Here is a 16,448-nt window from a genome sequence, read left to right as displayed (position 1 = left end):
ACCAACTTTAATAGTTTAGTCTAGGGTAGTAACAAAAGCACTATTCAGCAAAGTGCAATGCATTTACTTCATGTTTAGAGTTTTAAATTGTCTCAACCATGCAAGCCTACAGTCATAACAATAAAAAAGAAAATCTGAAATAATGACATTAAGTAGCACAAAATATAAAATTGATTATCTCCCCTTCTCCGCATTCCATGGATAGAAATAAAAATATATAATCACATTATCGTGCACATAGTAAAGGTCAATCATTCATATGTACATAAATACATGTGAGTAAATATGTTATTGAAATGCAAGGTACAACTCCAAACTTTAAAGGGATGATACAAAACTGTTTAAGAAAAATAAATATTATCCGTTATGTCTTTGAATTATGTCTTTTCTAGTCTATTCTTTCAAAAACATAATTTTTAGACACATTAATAAGTATATCATTATATAGTCTTACTTTATTACACATTATGATTTACTCCAATAGTATAATGGAAACAAACATGTACAGAAAACAGGATTGACATGCTGATTTAATGATGTCAGAACAGTCTAATTTCTAATTCTAGATTCCATACCTATACTTGCATTTTTGCTGACATTTTTAGTGGAGGTTCAGGCCTTATTGTTTATCTGGGTATAAGGGACTTGAACAGTTCCCAGACACTCCTGTTTAAATATTTGGGGATTTAGTATAATTTAGCCCCGTGCAGGTCCAGGTGTTAAAAGAATAGGCCTGCAGCAGCGCTAAGCTTGTCGTATAAGGCGACTTAATAGTGCTCAGAAACCTAGCCGGGGCTAGGCGCTCTGCCCACAGAGCAACTGGGATGTGTGCCCCAGGTGGTGGAATGGGGTACACCTGGCGTGTTACTTGCTGGGGTCATCAGGCTATAATACGGAAAACCTGACCGCAAACCATAGTGGTGCACCGTGTTGGGAAAGATGCCATGTTCCTTGCATGTTAAAGAACCCTGCTGTGGTATTCGATAGGAGTAGGAACCTTTGCGCTCCGCCACAGGAGGCTAAATTGCCCGACCTTACCCATCCCCCCTTTTTCCAGTGGCAATCAAAATTTGTCGACCCTATTATCCTTGTGACCCATCCTTTCTTTTTTTCATTTCATGTTCATTTTATCATCCATTTCATGTTCATTGTCTGAATATAGCTGAAATATTGCTGCTCGGATGTTAAACCCCAACAAACAAACAAAACAAACAAGTATAATTTAGATTTCTGCTAGTCTTTAAACCCTGAAGTAATGCCTTATGACCACCGCTTAACCTAAATTGTTAACTAACTTTAACAGAGAATAGTGTCTTTCCAGAATACATTTTATTGCATCCATCTTTTCATCCAGCATTCTAATGATTATATGGATGGAGCGTCGGGGATGTCCTATATATGTAGTAGGAAAGGCCAGAACTATGATTGGTTAAAAAATATTATGACAATTTGTCAACAAAGCACAAGTGTGGAGGGGCTGTTTTGTCTTTTAGTACTTCAGTAGATAAATCTTTATATTTATTTATTTAATAATAATTAGGAAATTATTGGCTGTGTAGAAATGTATTAAGCTTTCCAAGTCTGGCACATGTATACATTCTCCTTACCAAATGAGACTTCACCCATAGCAATTTGTGGTGGAGAGAAATAAAGACGAGAAGTAAAAATAGGGGAATATGCATGTTTTAATGTCTTTTTTTGGTTTTGTAATTCTACCCACCAAAGCAGCATGACTGCACCGTAAATAAAGAATGATCTCCATCCATCATAGGCATAGTCTAAAATCATAATAAGTAACAGTTTCAAAAAAATCCGACAGAAGGTAATTCATTCATGTCAAAAACCCATTGAAATCACTTATATTTCTTGTTCAGAAAATGTTTCTGATCACATAACAAGTCTTAGTTTCTGATGACATAACAAGTCTTAGTTTCTGATCACATGAACAGTCTTAGTTTCTGATCACATGACCAGTCTTAGTTCTTCATTTAGTTGTTGCTATCATATAGATTGTTTTGATTTGGTTGATTTTAGTTGGAATATGTCTCAAAAATGATGATCTAAAAACAGAAATGTAATATAAAAATATACCATATATAGACTGAAAAACCATCGTTTGTTAGGGGAGTTTTTCTACACCATAAATTACTTTGCCACTAGCAGTGTCTGAATTTTATATGGACTGGTACTTAAGGTCTCAGATACACTTCACTGTGAGTACCAGTAATTGATGGTGCTGATATTCTTACACTTCATCTGATAATTAGCTTGAATTTAATGTCTGTCCATTACTACTACTTTTTTGTCTGACTCCTGTCAAAATTCATTATCTGTAGATGTGATGGCTTATAGTTTTTTTTATATGTAATTTCAGCAACTAATTAATCATTTAAGACTGGAGTCACATGGATCGATATATTCCTGTAGTATGTCACCACCTGTTACACAACAGATTATCACCTCTATGTCAATTATAATGGGAGCTGATGGTACGTTGGAAGGTAACAAGATAAATTTTAAGTCTTTTATTGCCATATTTGCACTATGGTCAATTATTTTTGAGATACTGAGTAGGCTTCTCTGATCTCACTGACTAATACTTGCAAGCCGTCATAAAAATCACATGAATATCTTGCAGTTCCTTTATTATGAATTGAATATTAAACAAAACATAAGTCACAAAAACAAACAGCAGTGAATATCAATTGATATCATATAACATAGAAATAAATATCAACAAAAATAAGTTGGTATACACGTATTTAATCAATTATTGCTGAGTTCTCATTGTACTGATCCACTACAGACAGTCAGTTATTGATGAGATCTCATCGTACAATTTGACTAAAGACAGTCAGTTATTGCTGAGATCTCATCGTACAATTTGACTAGAGACAGTCAGTTATTGCTGAGATCTCATTGTACCATTTGAATACAGTCAGTCAGTTATTGCTGAGTTCTCATCTTACTGATCAACTACTGACAGTCGGTTATTGTTGAGATCTCATCATACCATTTGACTACAGTCAGTTATTGCTGAGATCTCATCATACAGATCCACTACAGACAGTTATTGCTGAGGTCTCATTGTACTGATCCACTATGACAGTTAGTTATTGTTGAGAGCTCATCATACTGATCTACTACAGACAGTCAGTTATTGTTGAGATCTCATCATACCATTTTACTACAGACAGTCAGTTATTACTGAGATCTCATGGTATGATTTGACTACTGTTTTACTCTTATACAATGTACAAGTAGATTGTTGTTGAAATATCATGGTACTGTAAGGCTATAGTCAATTATTACTCAGAGTTGGATCTCGTACTATAATGCTACTGCCAGTTTTTGCTTAGATCTCATGGCACTATAAAACTATGGTCAATTATTACCCTTGTTTCTTGGATGCTGTACTGAAATTTGTTTGAACAAAATAAGTAGAGAATATCTTGTACAACATGATGTGCAGCTTCGTGTGAGGTTCTATTAGTCTGTTCCTAATCATAGTATGGGTTTATTATGAAAATTGTGCACACAAGAACATTTGTTCTTGTCGCTTACTCTTCTAAAATTGTAACAGAATTTGTTTTTTTTTTTGTATGATAACTGAAAAAGTTATATATACACATATATATAGAAAGTAATTGACACAGTTAATACTATAATGTGTAGAAAATAAAAGTATATGTATAATCTTTCTGTAAAAAAAATATTCATTTACCATTATTGAGGAATATGTTCTGTACTCTCATGCAATGGAAAGGTGTTGGCATTGAAAAAATTGAATGTATAGAAAACTATGTCATATATATTTTGTTTCTATCCATATAAAGGTATAAAGAGAGTTCAGCAGTTAAAATGGAACACAAGATACTTCAGACGAAGGTTACATGACATGGGTTTTATCATTTATGGAAACAAAGATTCACCTGTTATTCCATTGTTAATTTTCATGCCATCAAAAATAGCGTAAGTAATGTTGTAAAGCTGAATGTTTTCCTGGACCAAAAGTTTCAGCAAGCTATCACTTTGTAACCATTTACTCCATGGTCTTCCTTCCTCTGGAAAACTACATTACATACTAACCCCTAAATCTTGAAGTTTGGACAAGGGTTGACTTATCAATAGGATGGACCATGCCCCCAGAAACTCAATTAGTGAAAATTTTTAGCCACTAAGCTGGAAAAGTATTTATACAAATCTTAATGAATTATCTACTTTTTAGTGTGCTTTTTAAGATCTGAACCTTTTTTTTAAATCTTATTTGATATGTACAAATTCAATGGAAACTTGCACAATTTAATGCCATTTTCTTGGGGAGACACACAAGTAGATGAAAAATGACTATGATAACAATAATCTGCCAGGGAGTCCAGAAAATGTTCCAGATTTATTGTTTATAATGATCTATACTCTCTCTGGTTGTCATGACCTCTCAAAAAGTTATATTAAAGTCTTATAGGAAATCATGTTTGTTTCAACCTCTTATAGAGTGCTATATAGGGTTTTAGAGAGAAAAAAACTCATCTTGATCACCTCTCAAAGATGTTTATGTAATTTTATGGTAAAACTTGTTTGTTGTGACCTCTCAGATGTTCTTCTGTAAATTATTGTGGTGATCCAAATTGCTTTTTGCTTCTATATTATAAAATTACAATTATTTCTGCTTGCAATAATTTCTGAATGAGAAGTATTGAAGTTATTAGAACTGGGTGACTGTTTTGTTGTCCAGTGAGTATTATTATATGTTTAAATGTTACATCAAATTATAGAGATTTATAAAGACTAACCAATTGTTAATATGTTGATGAACTAAACTCTGTTGTATATTTTTAAATTTACAGTATTTATTCATTAATTAAATATGACATGACAAAGACTGTACAATTCACAGCCTTATCAAGACAATAATGTATACATTTTAGTAAATAACAATATTGACATTTTTGTCTGTGTAATTTATTACAAAAGCTTCTCCCTGTCAAAGAGACAAATGGGAGAAGTGAGCACAAACAAGGAGAATTTTTTGCTATTAGGCTCTCCTTACATGTATTATTGTATAATGTTAGTAACATTACAGTTCAGCATTCTTTTATTTAATTCAAAACGCCATGATTTATATGTTTGTCTTGCAGAGCCTTAGGAAGAGAATGTTTGAAACGGGGGCTAGGTATTGTAGTAGTGGGGTTTCCAGCAACTCCAATTATAGAATCACGTGCTAGGTTTTGTTTATCTGCTGCACATACCAGAGAAATGTTAGACCAAGTAAGTATTGATGATGATTTAGACCAGTTTATGATCTTTAATTTCTTAATTGATGTATTATGGGTTTAATTCCTTCATTGAGATATTATGGGTTTGAGTGTTATGATTTTTAATTCCTTCATTGAGACATTATGGGTTTGAGTGTATGAAATGTGTTGTTGCTGCTTCTTTGATATTTGGTTTTTCTTTTTCCACAGATTTTAGTTTTAAAAACTTGACTTGTAAATTAATCAATTTAGAAAACTGAATGATTTAGTAGAGTTCAATTGCAGCTCATGGTAGTAAATGCTGCATTGTGATTGTCCTGTATGTCTGTCTGTTTCATAACTTTGTAACCAGTGAAACCTATTTTATTTCTTTTGTCTATCCAGATTGGTTTCTACTTATGCCATTTTGAGAACAGCAGATTTAGGTCAAAATTGCTATTTAAAAGTTGTTGTTTTATAACCATGATTAAAAGCCATTTTATGTAAAGTAATTAGAATAGCTTTCTTTCTACCTTTTCTTTTATACTTTTGTATTCATAACTCTTTATAATTGACTTGATAGATTCTGTAGAATGAAACATATGTAATATACTATTGCAACTGTCATTTTGAATTAAGTCTTTATCTTAGTGAATATGTTGCATACGATCACATAGGACACTCCATATACTGTGTAACTGAAAATTTTTGCGGCAATCTAAGGACTGCAAAAATTAAAATCATGAAATATAAATTACTTTTATTCATGATAAGATATTTACAACAAATTCACCTTATGCTGTACTGGTATATCTAGATGTAGACAATCGTCTTTCCAAATTGCTTGTTTTGCCATTATGGTGCTGTCTTATTTCCTGTATTTTTCAATTTGTCAAAGCAGATAGAAGAATCTTGTGCATAATGTGTTTGTTTATGCTACCATTTTTTATTAACTAAAATAATACAATGCTGGTTCCCTTAAATATTTACATTTTCTGTTGTGTGGAAATCAAGAGTATCACTAAAACAATGTCATCAAAATTGACACCATCATAGTTAATAAATTGATATTTTACATATGCCAAGCTCATTTATTAATGTTTTGCCATCTTCAAACATGTTATCAATTGGATGAAAGGATTAGTAAACATTGTTTTATAAATATTTTTTTATTATCTGCTAATTAAATGACTAAAGGATCAAGGACAGCTCTGCACACCCGTTATTTAAGAAATAAATCATGGAAACTGCATTTTATCATTGTTTTACCACAGGCTGGCCATTTATGTCACATTGTTTTACCTGGAGTGATAGTGATGGGCTAAATAATGACATAAATGTCCAGCCCATGGTAAAACAATGATAAAATGGAGTTTCTATGATTTATTACAATTCTAATTTTCTAGTTTCTTAATATTTTTAATAGACTTAGCCTGTGTGTTTGTTCCTCTTCACTATGAAACAGCAAAGTTATTTTTTTGTGACACATAGAGTGCCACGAAAAATAAATTCAGAGAAAATAAAATATATATTTTTGACACCAGACCACAAAAATTTGTTCTGTGAAAATTACCAGTTGTACAGAAGTTCCTTTCTTGTATCCAAAAATCATATGCCATGTTATAAAGCACTGTAGAATTGTCAGGAGCAGATGCTGCCATTCTGCTTCATATATTTTCATTTTTGATCTGATTAAATTTGATGTTTATTTACCAGGTGTTCAGCTAAATTAAAATTCCATCATTTTTAGAGAGAAGCACATACTATAGTGCTCATATTTTCTTGTAGAAATTATTCAAAGTTCAATGCAGGTCATGCCAAAACAACATCTCAATTCTGCATACAAAAAAAAACCAACAATTTTCTTCCAAATTTTGAATGACAGGCATGTTTCATCCAACACAACTGAATTGGTTACATAGCACAACAAGTATCAGTAAGCTTGTGGTATAGCTCAACAAGTCTTCTCTTGGCAGTAAACATGATTACTCCTGGTATAGCACAACATGTCTTCTCTTGGCAATAAACATGATTACTCCTGGTATAGCTCAACATGTCTTCTCTTGGCAGTAAACATGATTACTCCTGCTACAGCCCAACATGTCTTCTCTTGGCAGTATGCATGATTACTCCTGGTACAGCACAACAGGTCTTCACTTGGCAGTATGCATGATTACTCCTGGTATAGCACAACATGTCTTCTCTTGGCAGTAAACATGATTACTCCTGGTATAGCTCAACATGTCTTCTCTTGGCAGTATGCATGATTACTCCTGGTATAGCACAAGAGGTCTTCTCTTGGCAGTAAACATGATTACTCCTGGTATAGCTCAACATGTCTTCTCTTGGCAGTATGCATGATTACTCCTGGTATAGCACAAGAGGTCTTCTCTTGGCAGCAAACATGATTTCTCCTGGTACAGCATATCATGTCTTCTCTTGGCAGTATGCATGATTACTCCTGGTACAGCTCAACAGGTCTTCTCTTGGCAGTATGCATGATTACTCCTGGTACAGCACAACAGGTCTTCTCTTGGCAGTATGCATGATTACTCCTGGTATAGCACATGTCTTCTCTTGGCAGTAAACATGATTACTCCTGGTATAGCTCAACATGTCTTCTCTTGGCAGTATGCATGATTACTCCTGGTATAGCACAACATGTCTTCTCTTGGCAGTATACATGATTACTCCTGGTATAGCTCAACAGGTCTTATCTTGGCAGTATGCATGATTACTCCTGGTATAGCACAACAGGTCTTCTCTTGGCAGTAAACATGATTACTCCTGGTATAGCACAACATGTCTTCTCTTGGCAGTATACATGATTACTCCTGGTATAGCACAACAAGTCTTGTCTTGGAAGGATACATGATTTTTAATGTTTATTGTTTACTTGCAGGCATTAGAAGTTATAAATGAAGTTGGAGATTTACTGTCACTGAAATACTCTAGAGCAATTCCCCCTGTCTTTGATGAAAAAGATGTGAATTTAATACATGTAAGTACTTTGAATTAAGTTTTTATTAATATACCATTTTTTTAAAGATGCAACATGGACTTTGCCAGTGATACTGGTAGGGGTACACATTTTATTTTTTTTAATGAATCTTATTGAAACTTGCAATTGGATGTGAATTAACTTTTGGTTTCCATCAGTGAAACATTGACTTTGCCAATTACTCCTATTACTGTACAGCTACAGGGAATCGCAAAAATAAAATACTGTCAAGTTTAAGTCCAGATATTTAACATATAATTCTCATTCTTTAAGGTCTGTAGACAGGAATAATAAAGACCATGAAAATTTAATATACCTTTTCACAGAGCAAGCCATGAAATTTGGCATTCATGAAAACGCTGTCCTTGCGAATAAAGTGAAAATTAGAACCTCCTGATAAATTCCCACTATATAGTATATCATAACATCTCCTAAACTGATTGATAAATTGAGTACTGTAATTTTTTTTCTATATACTTAATGTATTTATATATTATTTTTTATTGCCATAAATTGGTTTATATGGGTTTATAATAAAAAAAATTACAATTAGTCAGCTAATCAGCCTGAATTATTTTATGAAAAACTGAACTTATACTTGCAGGAAAACAGTATTGTTTATTAAAACATTGATTGGTCAGTTAAGAATTACATTGATGCATATTGAGTTTACTAGTACTATTAGTACTAATGTTTATTTTGTATTATCTTTTAGTGAAGAGATCAAAACAAAAGACCAATGACCAATCAATGTTTCCAAGACAGGACAGGTGAATTTTGTTTTTATGATCACTGAATGTTTTGTGCATATCTCACAGTAAAGACTGCTGAAGAGGAGACCTATAAACTTTGCTTCATAGAAAGGATATACTGATAGAAGCCAAATATCCAGTGGATTCCAAGAACATTCAACAGTTGAATGAATAATCCTGCTGTCTTTCAAAATTCAGTGTTTATTCACCTCATGTTAATTTAGGTCATATCACACCCTCTGTCTCAATGGCTGTTTGGAAGTAAGTGTGGGATATGAAAACTTTCATAGTTGAATTTATAAGTTAAAGTATGAGTTGATAATAGGGACTGAAAGGTTTATAACAGTCTTGTAGGAGTAGACAATATCCACTAGGAATGGGGGTTGTACTGTATTCACTAGGAATAGGGATTGTACTGTATCCACTAGGAATTGGGGTTATACTGTATCCACTAGGAATAGGGATTGTACTGTATCCACTAGGAATTGGGGTTATACTGTATCCACTAGGAATTGGGGTTATACTGTATCCACTAGGAATAGGGGTTGTACTGTATCCACTAGGAATAGGGGTTATACTGTATCCACTAGGAATAGGGGTTGTACTGTATCCACTAGGAATAGGGGTTGTACTATATCCACTAGGAATGTTGCTTTATTAACTTAAATCTTCCTGGAATAACTTTGATCACATTTCCTCAACTTCTTATTACATTCCTCATACTATTGTGTCCATAAATCCCCTAAATTTTTGGCTGGATATGAAACCTATCAAAGATCATTCAGGTACAGTGTACTAAACATTCTTATTTATTTTCATTTGAATACTTGACATGGTTGTCCAGCGATGACAAAAATCCCTATTAACCCTGATCAAGAGAGAATTCATTTTGTATATACAGATCCTAGGAAGCAACTAGAAAATATTTATCTACAAATAGTTTGTTTCTTTATTATTAAAACACTGTTATTTTTTTTTCAAATAAGATTTATTATTTATATTGTTGTGAATGAAATTGTAGTGCTTTACATGTGTTCTTATTTCAATCTTTATAAAAGCTCATCATTTTGATACTATGACATATTTCAGCATTTTTTAAAACATTTTTCCTTTTTGTGTTTTTGTCCCTTCAGATTGTATTCTTTTGCTTGTATTTATTTCAAGTGCCATTTTATTTTGCCAATTTTTTTCCACAAACATTTTCATTTATTTATTGAAGCATATCATCAATGTCATGTAGTCCCCATTTTTATATTTTTTTTCAATGTTTACACTGATGAATTCCATGATATTTATTAAGAATAGTTTTTGAGCTATTTGCACGCACTGTGTTTGGTTTGCCAGAAGACCATACATTTTGATACAATTAGCTTGATCCTTTACTGGGTACATACAAGCCTATATTTGGTTATCAGAACCAAACTACCACATGAAAGACCAATCAAACATGAAATGTCTAAACAGTCAGTGTGAATCTATCGATCACGCCCACTGGGTACCTACTGTGTGAATCCATCGATCATGCCTACTGGGTACCTACTGTGTGAATCCATTGATCACGCCTACAGGGTACCTACTGTGTGAATCCATCGATCACGCCTACTGGTTACCTACTATGTGAATCCATCGATCACGCCTACAGGATACCTTCTGTGTGAATCCATTGGTCATGCCTACTGGGTACCTACTGTGTGAATCTATCGATCACGCCTACTGGGTACCTACTGTGTGAATCCATCAATCACGCCTACTGGGTACCTACTGTGTGAATCCATCGATCACGCCTACTGGTTACCTACTTTGTGAATCCATCGATCACACCTACTGGGTACCTACTTTGTGAATCCATCGATCACACCTACTGGGTACCTACAGTGTGAATCCGTCGATCACACCTACTGGGTACCTACTATGTGTTATCTGTAACTAAAAAAAATATTGAACCAATATTATTCAAACTTTTCACAGCATTTACATGTATATACTTATTGAAGATTTGCATCTCATATTATGGATGTTTTTTGACAAAATATTGATATAATATTTTACCTGTTGAAGTTAGCAATTTCTTCAGCAGTATATCTATCACAAGTACACACTTTAAGTAATTTGTAACCCTCATTAGAGTTTTTACTTGCTTAGTGTTAATGAGTTTATTGAAGATGTATATGTCCTGACATTATAACACAGACATTTATTGGTCTTGTTTGGATTGAAAAAATATTTTAAAATGTATATGTGGGATCTGTCATAGGTTTTGTAGCGTCATCTTATTTTTTTTTTTTTTTTTTTTTTTTTTTTTTGAAAGCTTAGGCAGTGTACTCTATTCAGAGGATTCCAATTAATTGCATACATGATTATTGCATATTTTTGTTACTTGCATAATTTTTTATGACTTATTGAGTTTGTGATTAAGAGAAATGTGCTGTATTAGGTTTATACATAGTACTGGTTTATAATATAGTCTGTTGTTTATGTACCTAAAATTGTAATGCCACATTATTTCTTGAAAACATTACTAAATTATAAGTATATACATAAATATTTCTTTAGTAGTTGATTTGGCATATTTCAGATATGGTTTAAAATGTTGAAGAAAATTTGTTGATATGAGTTATGTTGATGTTCCTTATCTGGTTGTGATACATTTAAACTGTGATGTTAAAGCTGTAGTGAGAGAAAGATACAATATATGAAGGATTATTTATTTTTGTTATAATTATTTATATATTTATTATATAAGTTAGAAAGAAGACTTTCTCAAGGCTTTGATTTGAAAGTTGTCTTAATCAGACCAGATTTTTTTCCTCTCTGCTTTTACAAATCTGGAATTTACTGTTACAGTACTTTTTTACTCTGTAATTACCTACGATTTCGGCAATCTCTGCTTGTTTAATCAGCTCTGTTAAATCAGGTTTACATAAAACTGTGGTTTTTCTGCTGATTACTGTATAATTTTAGTAATATATGGCATGTCATTAAGAAGCTAAGCTGGTGGTTTTCTTCAATTACATCAAGGTTAATTATATAATTTTATGATTGATTTCTAGATCTCTGCTTTAGGCAATCATTGATGGTTAATAATCAGGGATGAAAACATGGATCAGCGTTATACCATGATAGGGCCATTTGTTCTTGGTAACTTTCTACCATGATGCATTTATTTTTGTACAACAATAATTAGTGGCTATGGTATAATTGTAGTAGAAGTCTACGAAGTTTTAGTTTCGTGTTCTTTTTTTTTTCTTTTTTTTTTTAGTTGTTTTGATATTAGAAAATATTGATAATGAAAGGGTTAAAAATATCTTGCCATAATGAGAAAACAGATATATGTTGAATGTGAAATAGTATAACCATAAGTATTGTTTAATACCTGTGAGTTGCATTAACTTTAGGAAATGGTTAGAATGAAATATCTTTTTATGGTATTGACAGCCATTCCCTATAGAAATTCTTATGATTACATAAAGACTAATATTTGGCAACAGTTTTCCTTACATGGAATAATAGACAAGATAACATAAATACATGCTCATGTCAAAGTACTGTTACTCTGTAAACATGACTTGTTGAGTTTCATATTTAAAAAATTACTGGTTTTTGGACAGTGAATATTAGTAGTATGTAGTTAGTTCATGTTACATGTGTCATATTATGTGTAATTTAGGACCTTCATAGTGGATAACACATAATACTACACATGTTATACATACTCATGTTCCCTGATGATGAAAGCAAATATCAAACAAAAAGATTAACCAAAGTTACAATTATTTTCTACTGGAGTGTCATTTAACTTATTCTATTTCAGTTTCATTTTTTTTTATTCCTTACAAATGGATTCACATTATACACATTTTAGCTATAATCTTGGTTTGTTTAGCGTCAAACAATTTATTTTTTTATTGAATTTCACTATTTCATGAAAAGATGTAAACCTTTTAAAAAAAAAATTCTTTCATTATCAGAATTAGCATAGATATATGGTCTCATCAACCTAATGGGTTAAAATGGCAGGATTAGCTTCAGTAATAACTTTGTACATTGCCATCAAAGCTGAACATATGCATATATTTTTTGTCATAATGAAAGACCTGACAATAGCAAAATCAACCCAACTTCTGAGTTGTTTTTATTTGTATTTATTAAAACATTGCAAAAACAGAACTACATGTATGTTTAATTTGTTAAATAATCACAAGCAATAAATGTGTTATGTTCTTTGCCTTGTCAACACATTCAGATATTTCTTTACATTTAATGACAGTATTGCTTCTTGTTATGTTAGTATCATAAAAAAAATATTTGAATTTTATATGTGAATATTGGTTAAATATACCTTTTGCTAGTTATTCTCAGGTTGGATATTTCTTACATTTGGAAGTAAGTGTCTGTCTTTTAAAAAAACAGTCAGTAAGTGGAGCATGGGGATGATGGTCAGAAGAAAAATCTAAATTTGTGCAGTGTTATAGTGATTAAATTGTAGCATGAAGTCCAGTTTGAATGAAAACTTATGGCAAGTATTTGATATGTGTTTCAGATTAATTTGAATACATGAACTTCTACTTAATATATATGGCTAATAGTAAATTATTCAAAGGTTCTCACACAAGTTTCGAACTTCAACATGTTATTAACAATCCAATTCTAACCGAAGAGGAGCACTGTTTTACACTAGTTCTGATGCTCACTTTAAAACATGAGTCCATGTAAGAATCCATTTCTGTGAGTAAGCAAAACTTTTCATTTTTTAATCATTAAAATATTAAAATGAAAAACAACTGTATCAAGAATTTTTGTTGGATGTTGTCTTCTAAGAGAAAATTTGCTTTGTTTGTAGTAACATCATGAATCATCTCTCCTTTATGTTGAAAAATTAGATCGAGACTAGATTATTTTTTTTTTACAAATTTTGTACCAGTGCTTTGAATTTAAATTACTTGTAAGACTCTTTTAACAAAAGCCAAAAGAAAATCTCAGACTTTGTTATCCAAATACCCTTTAACTCATAAGACCATACAGGTGGTCTGTAGGCAGTATACTTACATGGAGTGCAGATCATAATTGGTTCAATTTAAGCCCATTGATAGTCTTTGCTTGTCTGCCAAGCAATCTAAATTCAAATAAAAGAAAGACAAGTGTTCGGTTTAGAGTCTGAATGTATGTGGGGTGACATGCTTTCCTGCAAGCTATTGCTACTGTGAGCTAGCGTATTAAAAAAACATCTGGCTCAGGGTGTTGGACCAGGACAAAGCAGAGTCTGTTGAATTGCTCATATGTGCTTTTCCTGAAATGCATGGAATATCTGGATAATTAATGTCAGTAAATCAATCAATCAATCGAAAATTAAGGTTTCCTTTTTTATCATTATTTACATTTTATATGTTTACAGTATGATTTATTTTGAAAGACTGTTGAAGTAATTAATACTACCTAATAATTGTACTTAAAATGAGTATGCTAGGATAGTGTTGTTATTGTTGGGTTTTTGTAAATAAGTGTTTTTGTATTATGAATTGTTTTTGTCACTAAAAATTTTACATTTGTTATCAGTTTTGTATTGAAAAAGTGTCTGTTGTTTTTATTTCTGAATTTATATGTGTAACTTCATGTGTATTTTTGTATATTTGCTTCCTGAAATGAAACTTATCTTTTCATTATTGCACTATTTGCTTGTATAATTGCCAGTATCATGAAATTTTCTGTATCCTCTGTATACAGTGCACCTTGACTGCTTATAGAAAGTATAGCCCTATATCTAGACTTTGTGTATCGAGAAATTTGGAATTGAAGTCTATATTGTCCTGGCAGTGGAAAGATTGTATTAACAGTTTTATTATTACCTAATATTTATAAGCTGCAAAGTGAGGTACACACACCATGAAACATTTTTTTATGCTCATATATGGTATGAATAATATTTCTTGTTGGCTTTTTGGAAAGGCATGTCCCAAAATTCCACAACTTTATCATTAATTGACTTTCAACAAGCTAAATTTATTAAATGAATATATGAACCCTTTTAGATTATATTGACCTCTGACTTCCTCTTCCATCAATATGATCTGAATAGATCCTTATGAAGTCTGAGGTCAGTATAACCTAACAAGTTCATACGGAATGTATTGATGAGTGAAATTCTTTAATTTAAACATATGTATTATTGTGAACTTCCTTTTCATCTGCTGCAATTCCACTATGGTTGCGGTTCTTGGGCAGAGAGTAATTTCTTACCGGTGATTTAAATCAGAATCTATTTTTTGGAGTCTAGCAGAAATATATTTAAATATTGAAACTTGGTTTCAATATATGTAAAAATAGAAATACAGCTTCAGGCTCATTATATATCCTTGAAATAATGTAGTTGTAAGTACCAGTTAAAAACAGAATGCTATACATTGTATATGCAATATATTTCCATATCTTTAACAGAACTACCGGTATTTGAAATACAGGTAGCATGTTTAGATATTCTATAGTGGTCCTTGACTGGTACATTTTGTATATTTTAAAGAAAAAAAATCTTGAAGTGTTGGAAATAATTATTCCCCCTTTAAATGAAGTTAGTCACAAAGAGAATTAAGTTATAACCCTCAGTCCATCCCTCCTTCAGTAACACCCTGGTGTACACTTTAGTATTAACATTCTTCAAAGGGTTATGACCACGTGGGAAAAACTTGTTCCATTAGAAAACCTAGTACTGTTGAGATTACAAAGTCTAAAACAAGTACTATCTTTGAAAAAAAAGATAGCTGACGCAGTAAAATTTTGCTCTTTTTACTTCTAAGTTTCAACATTTCTTTCAAGAAAATAACACATGACACGTAATTTCAAATTTTCTTTACAGTTTTTTCGAACGCCACTAATTTATCAGTATTTGGCCAATCGGAAAACAGAATTACGATCAGGTGACATGCGTTTCCATAGAAGAGCATCCTTAAGGTCAAAGGGTAAAAAGCGAAACTACCGACTATGTCGGAAAAACCCCCAAGATTACAGGGATACAAAATTTATGCTACACTTATTGTTACCATTTTTTTCTATTAATAGCAAAGTAGATGTCACACTTTTTTCCTGCATTAGTTTTTCTCTCAATAGCAAGAAGATGCCACACTGAAGTGTTGCCTTTTTTAAAGTTTGAAGTGCTTAATATGAGAATTGTCATATTTTTTAAATATGTAGATCAGACTCAATATCATACTGGTGAAACATAATAACTTAAAATCTTAAAGTATGTGGACAGTAAGTTGACTATTAGTTAATGAATCTTGTTGGAATTGTATCACCAAAGGAATGCTGGGATTAAGTTTGGGGGTTGTGACTTGACCCAGTTAGTAATGAGAGGCCAAAATGGGGCACAAAACAAGCATTTACTAGATGTCTATATGGTAACTTAAGTAAAAGAGAATGGATCTTTTTGAAATGGTACCACAAAGTTCCATCCCCTTTAGAAGATTGAGT

At 32.2% G+C, this 16,448-nt stretch overlaps 1 protein-coding gene across 3 annotated transcripts in view; it reads left to right on the top strand.

Annotated features, from left to right (window-relative positions):
- LOC148623760 (serine palmitoyltransferase 2-like) overlaps nt 1-14,647 on the top strand; it is a 32,947-nt gene extending 18,300 nt beyond the window's left edge. For 2 of the 3 annotated variants that reach the window (XM_088565836.1, XM_088565838.1), the window contains exons 9-13: nt 2,375-2,501; nt 3,837-3,972; nt 5,139-5,268; nt 8,137-8,235; nt 8,951-14,647. In XM_088565836.1, the coding sequence (XP_088421962.1) occupies nt 2,375-2,501; nt 3,837-3,972; nt 5,139-5,268; nt 8,137-8,235; nt 8,951-8,953 (495 nt within the window). In that variant the 3' untranslated portion in view covers nt 8,954-14,647. The remainder of the gene's footprint in view (nt 1-2,374; nt 2,502-3,836; nt 3,973-5,138; nt 5,269-8,136; nt 8,236-8,950) is intronic. The other variant, XM_088565837.1, reaches the window with a different exon arrangement.
- Nucleotides 14,648-16,448: the final 1,801 nt, after the last annotated feature.

The sequence above is a fragment of the Perna viridis genome, chromosome 2 (genome assembly GCF_037379345.1).
Source record: "Perna viridis isolate PV_CMFRI_1.1 ecotype Kerala chromosome 2, ASM3737934v1, whole genome shotgun sequence".
Lineage (NCBI taxonomy): Eukaryota > Metazoa > Mollusca > Bivalvia > Mytilida > Mytilidae > Perna > Perna viridis.
The sequence above is the reverse complement of the archived record's forward strand: the minus strand, read 5'-3'. Positions and strand labels throughout refer to the sequence as shown.